At 38.7% G+C, this 17,495-nt stretch overlaps 1 protein-coding gene across 1 annotated transcript in view; it reads right to left on the bottom strand.

Annotated features, from left to right (window-relative positions):
- Positions 1 to 859: 859 nt before the first annotated feature.
- The window catches only part of trpc7b (transient receptor potential cation channel, subfamily C, member 7b), a 41,930-nt gene continuing 25,294 nt past the window's right edge, over positions 860 to 17,495 (bottom strand). The window contains exons 8-12 of the mRNA XM_088391692.1: positions 8,793 to 8,988; positions 7,216 to 7,437; positions 4,911 to 5,000; positions 3,658 to 3,733; positions 860 to 3,460 (exon numbers count right to left, since the gene is read on the bottom strand). Of these exons, the coding sequence (XP_088247818.1) occupies positions 3,321 to 3,460; positions 3,658 to 3,733; positions 4,911 to 5,000; positions 7,216 to 7,437; positions 8,793 to 8,988 (724 nt within the window). The 3' untranslated portion in view covers positions 860 to 3,320. The remainder of the gene's footprint in view (positions 3,461 to 3,657; positions 3,734 to 4,910; positions 5,001 to 7,215; positions 7,438 to 8,792; positions 8,989 to 17,495) is intronic.

Genomic DNA, 17,495 nt, shown 5'->3' with positions numbered 1-17,495 from the left:
AAACACACAGGCACACAGAAGCAGCTGTAGCTAATAAAGTAAACTGCTGTTGTGATCGAATGAGACACATTGACAGAGTGCATTATTAAGTGAGGCCCTTAAGGCTGAAACTCAGATCCATAGTCTGACAAGACAGCACTGAAGGAAGCAGATGATAGAAGATCCTAACATTTTCCAAATGCACGACTCTTCTACCGACTTGGTTGCTATGGGGATCCTGCCACTCCTTTGGTTTTTCTTAGTTCGATTAATCACAGCAGTTTGCGCGCACAATTAGAAAATAGTGTTTCCTCATTTGTTTTTGTTCTGTGCAGAACCGATCTTCAGTTAAGTGGTAAAATATGGAAAATAAACACAAGTACAGGATGGTTCGTCCTCAAATAGAGTGTCCACCACTATTTGAGTATATATGGTACCCACATTATGTTTGTGTGGATTGTCAGTCATCTCGTTCACTGTAATCAGCAAAAGTGCAATAAATCAGCAGTCCAGTTGCCTTGATTAAATCTTAGTCTTTTACAAGCACATTTTAAACCTTAAAAGTGCAACAATTTAATCTTCAAATGAGTAATCGCTAAAACAATGATCAGCAGGTAACAGCAACAATTGCCTATCTCCTGCAAATTTACAGGCATTCCATTATCAAACGCATTATGCGTCAGTGAACACCATATTTCTTGCTTTTTTTTTTTGCTTGTAATGTGAAAAAGAGAAAAGACATGACCAATGTTCAACAAGAAGGGACGAACCAAGCATGTTAGAGCTTACTATTTATTTCAAAGCACAAAAATATGAATACTGTAAGATTTAATTTCAATAAGTATTAAAAAATACAGTATTTGAGATCAATGTCCTCCTAGCTATGGCAAATAATGGCTGTTTGTGTGTGTGTTTGTGTGTGTGTTTCTCTGTCTTGAAAGTTAACACAACATCTGTAGTTCTTGTGCATCTTAGCCAGCCTGCCTAATAACAGTTATAGATGACAAATGTCTAATGTATAATATTCTTCTTGGCAAAATACAGTTTAATGCATGGGACATTAAACATGGAACAATAATGCAGTCATAATAATGGCTAGACAATGACTGAATCAATACAACATCTAATTTCAGATATGTTGTGGATCAAGATATACAATGTAGACATTTTAAGTTTAATAATGAACACAACAGGATTATTCATGTCATCAACCCCATGATAGACGTAGCTTCCTACCACAAGTGTGTGTCTTGGCGGCAAGCCTGAATATCGCTCTATACCTACCATCGCCACAACTGGCCCGACGCTGTCAGGAAAAAAGTTTTTCAACCCCATGTGAGCATCTTCAGGCTTTAAAAACAATAAACATAAACAACAGAAGGACAAATTATGTCGCACATGGCTTATTGGTTACTAAGATGTAATATCATCAACATTTAATGGCTCTGGCAAATATTCTAGGAGCAGTTGGAATTTTTAGATTAGGTTCTAAAATATAATAAATGTTATGTGTACAGCTGAGCCTTTACTGATTCAGAAATATTCTTTTTAGTGGTTAGGCTGTTAACTGTTCTTTTCTTTTTTAATATAAATGAGCAATTGTTACATATACAAAATGTGCCAGAAGATAACATTTGCAGTGTGACATTTAGCACAATAGAAATTATATTTTACATGTGGGCAGCACAGTGGTCAAGTGGTCAGCACAAATAAAAGGTCTTGAGTTCAGTCTTCATTTTTTCGGAGTGGAGTTTACTTGTTCTCCGTGTGCTTGGGTGGCTTCTGTACCACAATTTAATAAAAATTTCAAACCATGGACCCTCACAACTCTAAAACTTAAAGGTCCAAGAACTTTGAAATTTGCTATGCATGCAAGTGTTTTTCATTGGCTTTTGTGTTTTTACATCAGGGATTTGCTTTCGAATAAATGATGGGGAAAATAAACAATTAATCTATTAATTTATTCCTTTTTTTTATGTGAGAATCTCTTTTTGAATGTTTCCGTGGCAGTTGTTGAACTAAATGGAATACTGCTGTCATGGGAAACTCCGCATGGATGTAATTTAACCTCTCAAACTGCAGTACTATTTCTGGCTACCATTTTAGTTTTGATTTTAGTTTTTTGGATGAACATAGTCACATTGAAGTCAATTCTTTGTGTGAGTTAGTTTGAGTCGACAAACCCCCCCAAAAGGTTTTGGTCAAGTTTTAGAGAGAATTCAACTTAAACAAATGATAAATAAACCATGTCTTTCAAAGCAATGGCCAAAATTATAGTAAGCCCATTGTCGAGTAACATCATATCGTAAATATAAGACAGGTTAAGAAGACTTGGAATTTAGCTACAAATGATCAAACTAACACAATCTTTAAGACCGTTAAAAGCGTCCTGTTTGCATACACTTACTGGCGCGTGAGGTAAAAGGCTCCATGGGGTGATTTCATGATAACATTTTTTAAAACAATGTCAAGCGGGGTTTACATATACCGGCCAATTCTAAAATATTTCCTCTCTTTCAAAGTCATCCAAGGACTGATTCCTGGATGTCTGCAAAGACTAGTCAGAGAGAATAGCTTGGTATAGTGATCTGTCCGGGCGGTAAGATCACATTTTTTTTTTTTATTTTATTTTTTTTTTTTTTTATATATATGTGGGGTTTCTCACATTTTAAAAATCGGTTAGATATTAAAAGTTGGTATGTGTATACCCAGCTTAACCCAGTTTATTTTTTTTATTTTTTTTGTCACATCACATGGAGTTGTGTGTTGAAACAGATCATTGTGTTTGAAAGGGAATGTCATGTTTCTTAGTGAAAAGTTTTAAAGCTCAGCAAATCAATTCAACATATTTTTTTTTAGATGATCACTTTTCCCCTAGTTGCACAATAGATTTAATTAGACTGCCTGGTGTATAAAGGGCTGTGTAGTCTCTTGACACGCCTGTCATGAGAAAATGCAAGCCTGTGCAGCGTGAATAAAGATTTCTTTCCTCTTTTTCTCCCCCATGCCTTCGTCTCCTGGTTGGACATGTGCCCATATCTCATGGCAGTGCTTTCTTCTTCTTCACCTCTTCATCTACCAAGCAGTCTTCTATTTCAATCAGAATAGCACTGTCAACACCATTCATCCCGGTCGGGTTTACTTGGCACTGGAAATGGAAACATTTTCTTTTACTTTTTGCTTGAAGACAGGAAACTGAAATTTGTTTTCTCAATGCTTTGCTTGCACGTTTGTCCTTCAGTCTCTCATAAACATCCTGCTTCCTGTACTCCACTTATTTGTTGCTGTCTCACTCTTTTACACAACCAGGTCCCAGTTTTCTGACCGTCCTTCCAGCCCCGTCACTGCCTCATAGTGTTCTTACCAAATTTCTCACTGAGTTGCTGAATAAGCAGGGACAGCTCCCCGGCAGCCTCTGACTTCTCCTCTAGCAGCTCATAACGAAGGCTAGAAATGTCCTGCTTGATTTCCTTCAGCTCACCTGTGAATACACAATTGCACCATGTGAGCTTAGGAAAACTGTAGGAAAATACACATCAAGTATTTGCATAAGCACAACATCTAGACAGATCTAGTTGCTAATTCTACCAAAGCACAGTAATTGCTTATTGCTTCAATTGTACATCCAATTCAGGACCTGTGTGGCGTAAGAAAAGAAAGACAAAAAGCGGTCGTTACCTTCGTTGACTTCATCACTCTCTCTATCCACTTGGGCCTTGAGCACATAACGCTTAATGAGTCGCTTCATGATCTTCTGCAGGGGAAATAGGACAACAAAATGAGAAGGTGGCGAGGTGATACGGCAGCACTTGTATATCTAGACCGCAAACAAGTATCTCATTAAAGTTTTAACATGCACACAACAAGCTCGGATACAAACAGAGGTGTTGACTATTGATGTCAAAGTTGCAACAAGCCTTCGCTGTGTAGTATTTAATCGCTCATCTCTTTTTTCGGCGACTATCGTAAACTGCTGTGCTTGAAAATAACTGGAGTGGCCCAGTGAGCTGAATTTTCTTTTCATATCTCTCGGAGAGGAGATAAAGTGGAGACAAATGAGGAAGAAGGTCTGATCCCTCTCGAGTGCTCATTTGCTAAGTGCCAGCATTGTGTCCACCTCAGTGAGCTCATGTGGGTCATTTCATCCTCATTATTTTGTGCCCTTCCTTTTTTGCCACTTCACCTCTCTTGTCTTATTCACATTTCTCTTGTGTCACTGGCTTTCACTACATCCTCTTAAAACTCTTTATTTCCATTCCTATTAATAATCTTTCACACCCACATATATTCTTTTTCCCCACTCTCCCTTGTTTTGCATTTGATGCTTTTCTCTAGTAGACATTTTTATTGATTGATGAGTTTGTGAACAAATTTCCGCTCACAGTTTCATTCTGTTCCTTGTCTTTTTTTCTTTCTTACTTTTTTTTTTTTTTTATGAGTTGGCATTCTTCCAAGAATGATCCTATGGGGATTTGGTGAAAATTCACTCAATACACTACATAAAACATGTGCAAATGTGACTCAAGGTTTTACGAATCCCAGCCCTCTGACCTGTGAAATAGATGTGATTACCATGTGGCCAGTGTTGACTTTCATTACTATGTATTCTGCTGCATGTTTTATAGTAACTTAACAATCAAATATAATATAATTTTGCTTTTGTCATTAAAATTTCACCCATGAGGCTCCAGCTCACCTGCAAATTTATTGAGGAAGAGTCCTACAGAAAATGTATGTATGTACATATGTATGTATGTATGTATGTATGTATGTATGTATGTATGTATGTATGTATGTATGTATGTATGTATGTATGTATGTATGTATGTATGTATGTATGTATGTATGTATGTATGTATGTATGTATGTATGTAAGTACTGTGCTGATGTAGCACACGTTTGCTACTTTTTACTGAATCCATTATTCTCACCTCATATCTGGTTGGATGTTTTCTAGAATTTCTGGACAAATTCTGGAATTCTTCTCCTGCAGGACGGTAAGACCTGAAGTGCTCACCCTGCTGCAGGTGCAAACAATAATGGAATGTTAAAATTAAAGGAGTGACCTTCCATAATAGGATCACATGAACCGAGAAAAAGATACAAATTCCCTTGACCTAAACAAAGCTCTATTTACTATCTTCCATTTGAGCCGTGACCTTACTTTAGAACATAAGTGTCATTTTAACACTGCAGCACTAAAACTAGCTGTGGTCACACTGCAATGAACTGATACCTCCCCTTCGGCAAAATCATATTAATACAGTATGGCATAGGGAAAGTAATGTTTTGTTAACTGGCTAGATTTACAATAAATGTTTTCGTTATAATCTAATAATCTAAGATTGACAGGTACGTCCAGTTGCAGTTCTGGAGGGGCCGCTCTCCTGCCTGTTTTCCATGTCTACCTGCTGCAGTTTGGACACCCCTGATCCAAAATATACTCACGCACAGGACACTCCTTTGGAACACATTTAAATGTAATCCAATAGAATGGATGGAACAAATTGTCTATATAACCACAATGGCTTTCCCAACATGCTCTAATGTTGTTCAACAAATAAAACTTTGATAGCATCATTCACAAATCAGCAGTCGGCTCCTTATATTGAACTGTAGTATGTACCTGTATATGAATCATACTGTTTATATATTTGCAAACAAATCAATCCATAATGACGTTAGCAATTTCCTGTCATCTCATTGTTTGCTCTGAACAAAACATGTTACAGCCAACTTTGACAACCAGAACATATCTGTAGCAATCTGTACAAAATTATTACATGTAATAATTTGTATCTCTGGTGAGTAGGATGTTTTGTCATGTTATTAAACACGTATGGATTCTAAACAGCTCTAAGTGCCACAGTGGCATGCTGTTACTTTGCATTTACTAACTGCAACTACTGGTGACAGTGGTGGTATTAAGAGATGAATTAAACCGGGCTCGTCCCTTTTCAAGGCCCAGGGAATAAAAAAATACATCCCACCACTGATGTATTCACATAACAAAAAGTTGTGTGAATTAATAGCACAGCACAAGTGCACTGTATGTGATTCTCTCATGTATTTTACAATTATTTGATTTCATTTCAAGGGTAATTTAGCAGCACATCTGTTCTATCTGACATAAATGGATAAAGTTCCATTTGAGGAACTCCAACTGTGTGGGGATTATTTTTTGCAGAACCATAATGAAAGCAGATATATTGATTGCTTGCTGCACCCGTTTGACTTTAGATTTCAAGTGTCAATACTGCAGAGAATAGGAGAGCCAGGTGAGGCAGCAGAGTGGAACAGAGCTTGTCTCGAGCCAAAAAGCCGACAAATACCTGAAAGCCTCTAACAACCTCTCTAATAGCTTAGCTGAGGCGCTGGCCTGACATATTTGCGTCGACAAATCCAAAGAAGAAACGCGAACCGACACAACAAACGTTTGGATCGATTCTCTGTTCAGTTCTTTGTTATGTTAAATCAGAGGGATTTTATGAGAGTGGGTCCTCCCTGGCTTTGAGAAATGTGAAGTAATGTGAAAGTGAGGATGCAGCCAAAGCTTGATCAACTCTCTTGTGTCATAACGCATCAACCTAACAGACCAGTTGCGTGGAAGCATTGATTCAAGCATTTCTACCTGTCACTCGTTCATGTGGTCTGTTCGACACTCTCAATATGGTAGTGGGCGATAATTTGACTCGGATTTTGTAGCAGTAGCAGTAGCAGGATGTTTGTATGCAATGTTGTTTAATCGCTTTACTCAAATTGTACATAGTGACATAAGTTACTGTATGTATAGTGCTTTTATACAGCATCTAGATTGTATTTTTTTTTTTTAACTGTGCATCTTTTAAGAACCTTGAGTTGAAAATAAACAACTGAACTAAATTGACCGTGCTTCTTCTTAATCGTTATTTGCATTTTCAACTGATTGCAATTATACCAAAGTTAAAAATGTAAATGGGTTTGATTTAGGAAAAGCAAGAACATGTAGCCAAACTAAACCCACAGCTATCTTGTGATAGTGCTATCTAATATCTTCTGACAATTGTGTGCTTGCTCAGTAGAAGTAAATGCAATAGCTGAAACAAAACACCACACTGAAAAAAAAGCAATTAGGCCTACTTCATGGTCACAATTTGGCTTGAAAGTCGTTCATGGAACATTTTTGATTTTGAAAGCTATTGTATTTACTTCCCCATTAATTTACTTCTTGTGTTGGGTTCCGACAGTGATAATTACCTTTCCCTGAGAGTTGAGCATACCAAGCTCCAACTCATTGCCGTGCTGGTGTTTGCCCACCTTGCAGATTCCTAACAAGCCTGACTTGATGCGCAAGACCAGGTAGTAGAAGGACTTAGGGCTGGGGACCAGGTTAAAGGGGGCGGGCAAAGTGCGACCCTCGTCGAAGTAGGAGAGCCACAGCTTGGCACGAGCAAACTTCCACTCCACGTCAGCATCCTCCTGCAGATCAAAAGTGTGCTTAAAACGACAGACTTGGGTTAAAGGTGAAGGCTAAAATAATGTTTCCCTTAGACAAGGAGGTTCTGAATGTTCACGCTGACGCAATGAAAAACGAGACACTCTATTCATGTTAAACAGGCGCAGTGTGTTTCAAAGTGGATTGCGATTAACAGGGCAGGGGCAGAGCTTTCAAGGCCCGCTCAACACTGATCCAATTTCTATTTTCCTCTCCATTCAGCCATCCAATTTCTGCTTTGTTTGGAATCGAGCACCACAACCTTGGTGACCCTCTCCTCAGCAGGGCACTTCTTTTATTCCCAAGACAAAATCACAGGTCTTCTCTTAGGTCTCGTTCTAGTTAAACGTGAACAGGAGTCATTCTAAATTAAGAACCTTATAAATGTAATCTGGTGCTAGAAGTCGCTCATGCAAATGAGCGGAAGCTCCATATTAATGAGTTGTCGTCAAAAGACATCTGCCAGTGTTGACCATGCTATCTCATAACACTAAAATTGGTTCAAGGTGAGCTTCAGACAATCAAAGATGCAGGTGAAAAGCCAAAATTCAAATAAGCTTCTCAGAGTTAAAAGGGAAGCTCATTTGTAAGGACATCTTCAAATCCTGGGTCACAGTTCAGGTCCCTCAGCACACAAAGATAATTGCAAACAATTGCCGTAGTCAACATTTGTGCGTCCCATCCCTCAGACATCTTTCGTTGCATGCCTGCATGTGTGTGGTCTACTTCTCTGAGAGGAGTGCAACAAAAATATACAGTAAACTGTAAATCAAATATTCCCTTGAGAGATAAATAATGCAACATTTTATTAAAACCAACAGGAACAAAATACATCTTCTTTGTATGTTGTTTGTATGTTTGTGTTTTTCTTTACCCGGAAAAATTACCTTCCTAACATACCAATGCATTACTAACACACTTTGACCAAAGCTAGCAACAACAACAACAACAAAAACAACAATTATTTTTGGATTAAAAGTGAAACCTCTTCAACAAACAAATCAGTCCAGTTGCCTCAATTCAACCTTTGCGGATTAACACAAACAGCTAATATCCCGCTACACTGCCTACTCTATAAACGAATGGGTGAAAAAATACAGAATCTTCTTTTATGACAGATATGACAGTTTTGTGGTATCTGCATAAAAGCGCCTTATGATGATCAATACTACATTTGGAAAGCAGAAGAAGCGCAACTCGGTCCGTCCTATTCTGTATCAATGCTTTTACACTTTAAAATAGTCTAAACTCAAAAATATTCCAGATAAGGAACACTAACAACCTCTCAAAAACACCAACTTATCTGCATTTTTATGGGAAAAGGAATATAAACGTTTACCTCAATCTCCTGATACGAGTTGTTGATCATGGCAATGAGCATGTTGAGAAGGACGACCACCATGGTGACGTTGTAGACCCCGTACAGCACGTAACCAATGTTCTCTATGAACTTATGGTCATACTTCAGCACTACTGAGATCACTTCCGACAGCCCGAAGATGGACCAGAAAAGAGTCTTAAAACTCTCCTCCACTCTGCAATGATAGAAATGGAAGTAGTAAGAAAAGCGGGATGTGAACCATAAAAAAATAAACAACATTCACTTTAGTTGTGGTTGTTTTTCTCCGGCGAAAAACCTGCATTTATTTAGAAAGTTTATTTTCAACACCACTGTGGTTACAAGCCCACTTGGGAGCAGAATGGAGTTATTCATCTAATTGACTCTTTTCTCTCACGGTCTTACCCTTCTTTTTCTCGCGTTAAAGGCTGGGGAAAAAAAAGCGGAGGATACATGGGATTCAACACTGAACCGCATCAATCCATGCAAGACTTGGATGGCTACAGTTTAAAGTTCTCCATCATCTTGTGCTAACATTTCCAAGTATTGGATCGATGCATTGAAAATTCTCCCTCTCTCTCCCACAGGTTTTAGATCAATCTGAGATTAGCAGTCCTGAAGGGGATAACCTTTGAAAACATAAAAAAACCCTAGCTTTTACATCACTAACCATGTCAAACTGAAAAATGAGACACCACCTCTTTTATACTCTCATCATGTAATAGAGTTGTGGCAAGAAAGAAATCATCTCACTTACTTAGAGCATTTTGGGATCAGGAACTGCCCCTCACTGACAGTGAACTAACGTGTGCTTGTTGGGCCAGAAGGACAAAAAAGAGATACAGGAATTGTGACATTGATGTTTTGGCAAATATTGCTTCGAAACAACTGAAGGGTGGCTGAGTAGAGGGAAGATGGCACTGTCTGGTTGGATAGCTGCAGGCAGGTAGAGGTAAAGGCCGGGGGGTCTGTCAGCTCCCCCATAAGGCTCAGTGGGTTCTTCCAAATTGTCTTGGTTCAAATACACGGCTTTAATGGTGCACAGAGAGCCTGATGAAGGCATGTGGGGGGGGGGGGGGGGGGGGGGGAAGTCTCTTCAAGTTGGAAGCAAGACACAGTGACTTTTTTTTTCCACTGCATTCTTAAAAAAGATCCTCTGTTGACTACTTCAACTTTCAGGTGAATATAAATGGAACTTACACTTTCATGCGCTCATATTTTTTTCCCCTCCATATACTGTGCATGTACTTAATCATAGAAGAATAATTCAAAGAACAATTGAAAAAAATCCTCAAATCGTTAGTGTGGAAGGGATGTTATCAAACAAAACTCATGATTTGATTTTTGTTTGTTTTCCTTGTGTCTTTTGTGTCAATGGCTATGTAAACATGGATAGAATTTCTTCAATCCAATCAGAGTTCGGATTGAAATTATGATCGGCTTCGTGGACACTAAAAGTATTGTGTGTTTATGTGTCTTTTGGAGAGAACAAATCATTTGGACTTGCGCAGATTGACAGAATCTAGTAGTAGTAGACTTTTTTTTATTAGTAGTGGACGAGGAAGTCGTGGTGACTTCTGTGTCAACAAAACATCTCTCTGTCCATTTCTACTTAACACTTTAACATTAGTTCATGTATTTTTCCCATTGGCGGTGTTACACTGAGGTAACACTTCCTACTGGATCGACAATGTATTCGCCGGGATGACAACTCTCACTAGCTTTTGTAAGACTAAGATACGTATGATTTTAAAAAATGACATACATTTCACCTGTTCTCTCTGCAAGATGTTATCATCTCCAGCATTATATGCAATATACTGAAGTGACAACAACAGTGGTTCTTGTCTCCTCATCTTAGTATTTTTGTGCCGCTGTGCTATATTTTGTTAACCTCGGAAAAGCTTCCTCACTATTCCTTTACACACGGCCAACAGGCTGTTATGAGCACAACCGAGCAAGATAATTTTACTGGGCTTTGCCTTGAAAGCTTGTTATTTTGAACCTTTCACATTTGAAATAACGTCTCATCTCTTATCTGCACTTTCTCTTGACAACGTGCGATTCTCCCTCACTTTGAAAGGTGACACACTGAAACACAAAGGCTAATTGCTGGGTCTTAATGGTATGCTATCCACAATTATGCTTTTAACAAAATTACTCTTCATTTCATCTGAATTAAACACATTTCAGATTTGGTGTTGCTATGATATAAACAACAACAAAATACAAATAAAGACAAGTAGTATTGATGAGCTACTCTCCAGCCTATACTTGTGTCTGAAAATTCCACACTCTAAGGGACAAATGTTCTGTGTATGGGTAATTATAAAAAAATTCACCTAATGAAAACTATTCATCAGAACAGACTGTTGGTTAAAGTCGATAAAGAAGCGAGACCTTGCTATGTGCACCACCCTGACAGATTAAGCTTTGGCAGTTTTCTCATGTTCGGCAGACTCATGGCTAATTTACACTCTTTACTTGCTATGTCACTGTCATGACATTCAGTGTAGTGTGGAAGGGGTATTATGAAAAGATCCAGCCCTTTGATTTTAGTGTTGTAGACGACCACATACATAACACCAGACCTTCTATGTTATCACTAGGCAAGTAAATACATGCGCACTTCAAGTGGAGCTACTCAATTAACATGTTCAAACACTGAAAAAAATGTCTTGGATTCAAAAAGTCCATTTGAGAAGTCAAATAGTGTTAGAGGGAACCTTGAATATTAAACACAATACAATCTGTGATGCAAGCTGACCACCGAATTGAATGTAAAAGCAAAAATCTTTTTCACTTTTCAGACCAAAGACAAACCTGAAAATATAATTCTTTTTACTATTTTACATTAAGTCATGTAGAGTAATAATGTTTTATTATTATTGCAGCCAGATACGGTACCACCTTTTCACAATAAATTACATTTCTTGTTCTGTGGTCATTATGGTACAACGCCTTCCCCTGAGATATAAGTTTCGTACCTTTCAAGACCATGCATGTATATAGTGTAAAACACTCACATTGCCAATTTTCTTTTACCCTCTGAAATGAGTAGAAATGCTATTATTCCATTTCAGCATTCCCAAACCTCTGCATAGTACTTAATACAAATTACAGTAATATAATTAAATAGAATGTAAAGAATTAGTTTGTTCATTGATATTCTGTGATGGTTAGAATCGGTCAAGAATTGTAGAAATTACACAATAAATTACATAAGAAAAAGAGTTTTTGTGGGACTTTAAAATTTAAAATTTAGAATTTTTGATGAGGTGGCTCGGTGGCACACTGGGTAGCACGTCCGCCTCACAGGAGGGTGCGGGTTCGATTCCACCTCTGGCCCTCCCTGTGTGGGAGTTTGCATGTTCTCCCCCGGCCCGCGTGGGTTTTCTCCGGGCACTCTGGTTTCCTCCCACATCCCAAAAACATGCTCGGTAGGCCAATTGAGCACTCCAAATTGCCCTTAGGTCTGAGTGCAAGTGCAGATGGTTGTTTGTCTCTGTGTGCCCTGCGTTCGGCTGACAACCGGTTCAGGGTTCCCCCACCTACTGCCTGTTGACGGCTGGGATAGGCTCCAGCACACCTGCGACCCCCGTGGGGACTAAGCGGTTCAGAAAATGGATGGATGGATGGATGAGTGGGAATTTATGGCATGTTGAATGTGCTGAAGGATTTAATTGTGAATCAGAAACAATTTGAATCTATTTTGTTGAATGTGCCATAAGGAATAAATGGTGAATTGAATCGTGAATTTGCTGGACAATTTTTGAATTTTGGGGAAAATTTTAACATTTGGTATGAGAAAAACAGTAACACTGAATAGCATAAATTGTTGGAACAAATTGAAATAGCAATAGTGTGAATCAGTTAATAAATTAACACTAGAACTACCAGAGTGTATACCTTTAAGAAATAGAGATGATGTAGAATATATGAATTCAAGATTTTTTTCTCCCAAAAAATTATGAACGTTAAGAAAATAACTTGGAAAAATATGTAATATTTTTTGGTTTTGTGAATTATGATCATGTTGAAGTTTTTTTTTCCCCAAGGTAATTTGAATGAGCTAAATGTTTGAAATTTCAAATAGGAAGGATGTCAGGATGTACTTACTGTGAGTGTCATTGCATTTGTTATACGGTTAGTCTGCCAGTAAACATAAACTGGGAGTAGCATTGAGTGGCTTGAAGCCTCCTCGTCAGTTTGTCCAACTGTAACAATCTCACAATCTCAATTTGTCACTCATACCTCAAGGCACCACTGTATTTCTATTTTCCATGTTGCCAGGACTGGTACTCTCCTGAAGCAACTAAAATAAAGCTAAACCCAGAGTTGTAGTCCATCCTTGTATTTGCTGAGTGAGCCGAAGATTCACAAGGGAGCAGTTTGGAATTCACAATTTTGTGTGACATTTTACAGAAAGGCTGGAATAGTACACCCTCAGGCTCTAAATTTCAACAAAAACCCTGTTCACTAAAAATATCAGGAGTCTGGTTAGGACATGCGCACACTGAGCGATGTGGTGGATCGCTCAATGTGCGGGGTTTTGCCGCATATGTGTCAGAGTTTCTGCCGCACTGCTTTTGCAGCAATTCAGAACATGAATCGCAACTGCATGATGTGATGGAGTCGCAAATGAAAGCTAATCAAAATGCACGGAAGCTTTCACAGGGGTGAAATGTCCATTTCTGGGTTATAAGCACATGCTGGGACACCGCCGGGATACATCACGTGTCGCCAAGTGATAGAAATACAGTTTACAGAGTAGAGCTATTGGGTTTTACAACAATACTTAATCATATTTGATGAAATAGCTGAGCTTGTGTTTAAAAAAATATATGTATGCGTGCGACGTATGTACTGTGTCGATTAAAATGAATGGGAGTAAGCCCCACCTTTAAATATAGTTCTGACTATTCTGCTTTATTCTCGCCAATGTGCTCTTTCTGTCTTAGTGGCCCAATGTGTTGGATTGAGTTGCCAGGTGTCATTTTTTGCTATGATCGGATCCTAGTCAGATTCAGAGGCATTGCAGTGTGTCGGCCGTTACGTCACTTTGTGGGGTCAGAGTGCTTGGTACGAGAGCTTACTACCATATACTGCCGAAGGGGAGGATGCAAGTGGCTGAACTATGGTAACTCAGTCATTGAGTTGTTATGGTTACACTGTGTGTGTGTGTGTGAGTGTGTGTGTGTCTATGTGTGCGCGTGGCCCATTACACAGCCTGTTGGGAAATGCCACTCTTAATAATAGATAATAGCACGTCGTCTGTCTCTGTCGCCAGATGCCCACTTCCCCTGCTGCTTTACTGATGCTTGGACAATGCTGTTGCGATAACACACCCGCACACGTTGAATGCTTGTGGCAAAGATCAGAGGGCTAATGTCCTGCAGAGTGGTGCTTGGTGTGTGTGTGTGTATCACCCTGGCTCTGCAGGAGCTTTTCCATCCTAATCACAGATGGGCCCAAATCAACCTGATCCCCCTGAAAGACATGTTTCTAGTATACTGCTTGATCATTGCTGTCTATGGGATGCCAGCCATTGTCTTTGCTTTCCATTCGCTCTCTCTTTTATTTGCTCACTCCACCGACTCCTTCTTCATTATAATCCCATTGCTATTGCTTTTATATCTGTCATCCAATCACCCCTCGCCCCCTTGTGAATTCCAGCAGCTTTCAGCCATTACTCCATCCTTCATCTATTCCTTTCAATTATAGAACCCCCACCCCCTTCCTCCTCCCTGCACACACACTTTCACAACTCGCATGGTCCTCCTCTTTTTATGATCTACAGGGACATGCTCAGTAGCTCGGAGTTAATGTGAAAGTTGACTTTGCAAAGAGATTGTTCATCACTGCTCTGAAATTTCTGCCCAACCTTTTCAAATAATATTGTATATATATAATATTGAATGTTGTTTTTTTTATAGCGACTGACCGTTTCCTCTTCAGGCTGACTGACAAATATAGATGACTACTTAAATATTCATTTGTTATTTTCTGGTGCCAAACTCACCGTCACCATAGTGATAGCAGGGTTATGCATGTGTCGCTTTTAAGGAAGTCAGGGAACCTGCTATTGAAGCGTGTCCATATATTTGAAGGCAAGACAATGATTTTGTGTGTTTTTGTTTTGTAAGGTGTTGTGATTTGAGCACTTAGTGCATGTGAAATTATCTCTCTTGGTGATTAGATAATAAATGCGCAGCATTCATACAGAGCCTTTCTAATCCTCCTGGGACACATTTCCAATATTGCTTTTTTAAAACAATAATGAAACAAGTGGAATGCTGTAAAGATAAATTCTATGCTGTTCACATACATGTAGATGGCAGAGCCTACAGAGCAGCTTTTGTTCACGACACCTGAGAAAGTTTGAGAAGGAATAAAGCTTTTTCCAATTACTAGGTGGCCACCCGACCACCTGAGCCGTAGCTACTGCAAATTAGTTTTCGAGTGATGCGTTAACAAAGTTTAAAGTGACCTTTTTCCAACAACTCTATGTGAGTCGGCATGTCTTTCTTGATTGTCAAAGCAAAAATGGTCCAAATGGGATTACAGCTGACGTACAACAAATTCAGAATACCGGAAACACGCTCACTAAAATAATTTAAAATGCACAAATTGGGGGAATGGAAGTCCAACAACTATACCTCTGTCAGTTATTAGCTTAAGGAAAGTAACGCCTTATAAAGACTTTCAAGGGCCATTCTTGTCTAAAGTTGCTACAGTATATAAATGATGTTCATCTGCTAATAAGAGTGCTGACTACAATTTCCTCATTTTGGTGTTTCCACTATTGTAATTGACGAGAGTCATTCAGTAAATTGATATATTTTCTTTTAAAGTTACTTTATGTTGTATTTGAGATTGTTTAAAATCATACAATCATATTTATCAATATATATTTTTTAAATAGTCTGGGAAAAAATGATTACAGTGTTTTAATGCCAATGTCGACTTTGTTTTTATATTCGTGATTTTTGAAGGAGCCGCAGTCTCTGCATTTTATGAACCTTTCTATTTTTCTGACAGTTAAAATGTTCAGTCGAGTTGGGGGGGGGTGCAGAAGGCAATCACCTGGGGGGACAACAACTTTGAAAACAGTGCGTCCGCATCCGAACAATTAACCCCGTGGGACATTAACACAGGTGTAGAAGTGCTTTCACACTATGGCACCAAATTAACTTTAGAGCCTGTTTCTAGTATTTTGGATATTCAGCTGCATGAGACATACGAGTGGTTCTGGTGAGCATTGTTTAGCATTTTAATAAAAAATCTATGAAAAATTCATAAGAAAGCAGCATGTTTTTGTTGCGTTTTCTCATCATATTTTTAAGGTCTATTTTGTCTTAGTATCAACAGTCTCCTCTCCCCCCTTTTTTTACTTCCACATTGGTGCAAGCTGCTCTCGACTCGCCTCTGAGCTAATAAAATTTCCTCTCTCTTTCTCTCTTTCTCTCTCGCCTCACCCAGCTACGTATCTTCTTATTCTCTTGTTCTCTCAACAGGAACACCATCGTACTCTAACTCCGCCCCCCTCAGTGGCAAGCTAGACCTTCTGTCACGCTACTGTTATTTTATCTTCTTTGCAGTGTCACCCTATGTTACTTGTCGCGTTGACTTTAAATTCTGGTCATCAGCCACAATCTTACATTTCTTTTATGATCTTTCATATCCTCTTTACCCTGCACTAACATTTGATAACATTTTGTTACAAATGCTTGTGTGTCTATCACAGCTCTGTCATCATCATACATCTCATCATACACAGACAAATGAAACCAAAAGGCCCACAATGTACTCCGGTCATGATCATGAGGGGAAAAAAATGATCTCATGTCCAAGCAGTTATGAGCAGTAAAATGCATGCAAGGCCAACGCGTGCCAAGTCTGCGCGTCATCGCTTCTGTATAGTCAGCTTGACCTTCTCTCATCTTCTGTCACTCTCGCCGCTCATTTTCTCCTCCTTTGTTTTTGCATCCTGGCAGCTGTCCCATATTTTTTGCCTGAATAAACTGCAGAGCCCCAAACGTCCTTCACTTTGCATCTGCATCCCTCCCTGCTGTTCTCTTTCCATCCTGTATTCCCTCCTTCTCCTATTGTCCGCTTCCTCTTTCCCGCACAGCAGACTTCATCCCCTTTTGTTTGTGGCACTGCCATCTCCCTCTGATTGCAATTGATTAATTTTTTTCCATTTGGCCTGTTTCATTTTGGCATTTTTTGGATCAATAATAATTTTGTCTTTGAGTATCCTTAGCCTTTTCTTCCTTTTGATCCATTTTACTGCTCTGTGCAATCCGTTTACACTTGATTGACTAAAACAGGGATGCTCAAAGTGTGGTGCGTGGGTTTACAATAATGGTACTTGAGAGTTATTGAATTAAATCTTCAAGTGGTACCATGTTAAATTTTGTATAATATACTATGTGTGGCTAAAACAATTTTCAATTCATTACAATACATTTGTTAAGTACAGTTGTGTTTAACTTTAAACTGCAACACATTTGCATTTAATCTTTTAGAACGGAACCATTCATTTAGGTGCAATTTTTATGTTACTTTTAGGTCAAATTTTTGGTTGATTCAATATTTAAGTACACATTTTTGATTTGTAATTATTTAAGCAATGTAAATTTTCAAAATGTGCATACTGCTACAGTGGTTTATAACCAATACTTTTAGGAATAAAAACGT

Source organism: Syngnathus floridae, chromosome 1, assembly GCF_059516105.1.
Source record: "Syngnathus floridae isolate MCC-2025c chromosome 1, RoL_Sflo_1.0, whole genome shotgun sequence".
Classification (NCBI taxonomy): domain Eukaryota; kingdom Metazoa; phylum Chordata; class Actinopteri; order Syngnathiformes; family Syngnathidae; genus Syngnathus; species Syngnathus floridae.
The sequence above is the reverse complement of the archived record's forward strand: the minus strand, read 5'-3'. Positions and strand labels throughout refer to the sequence as shown.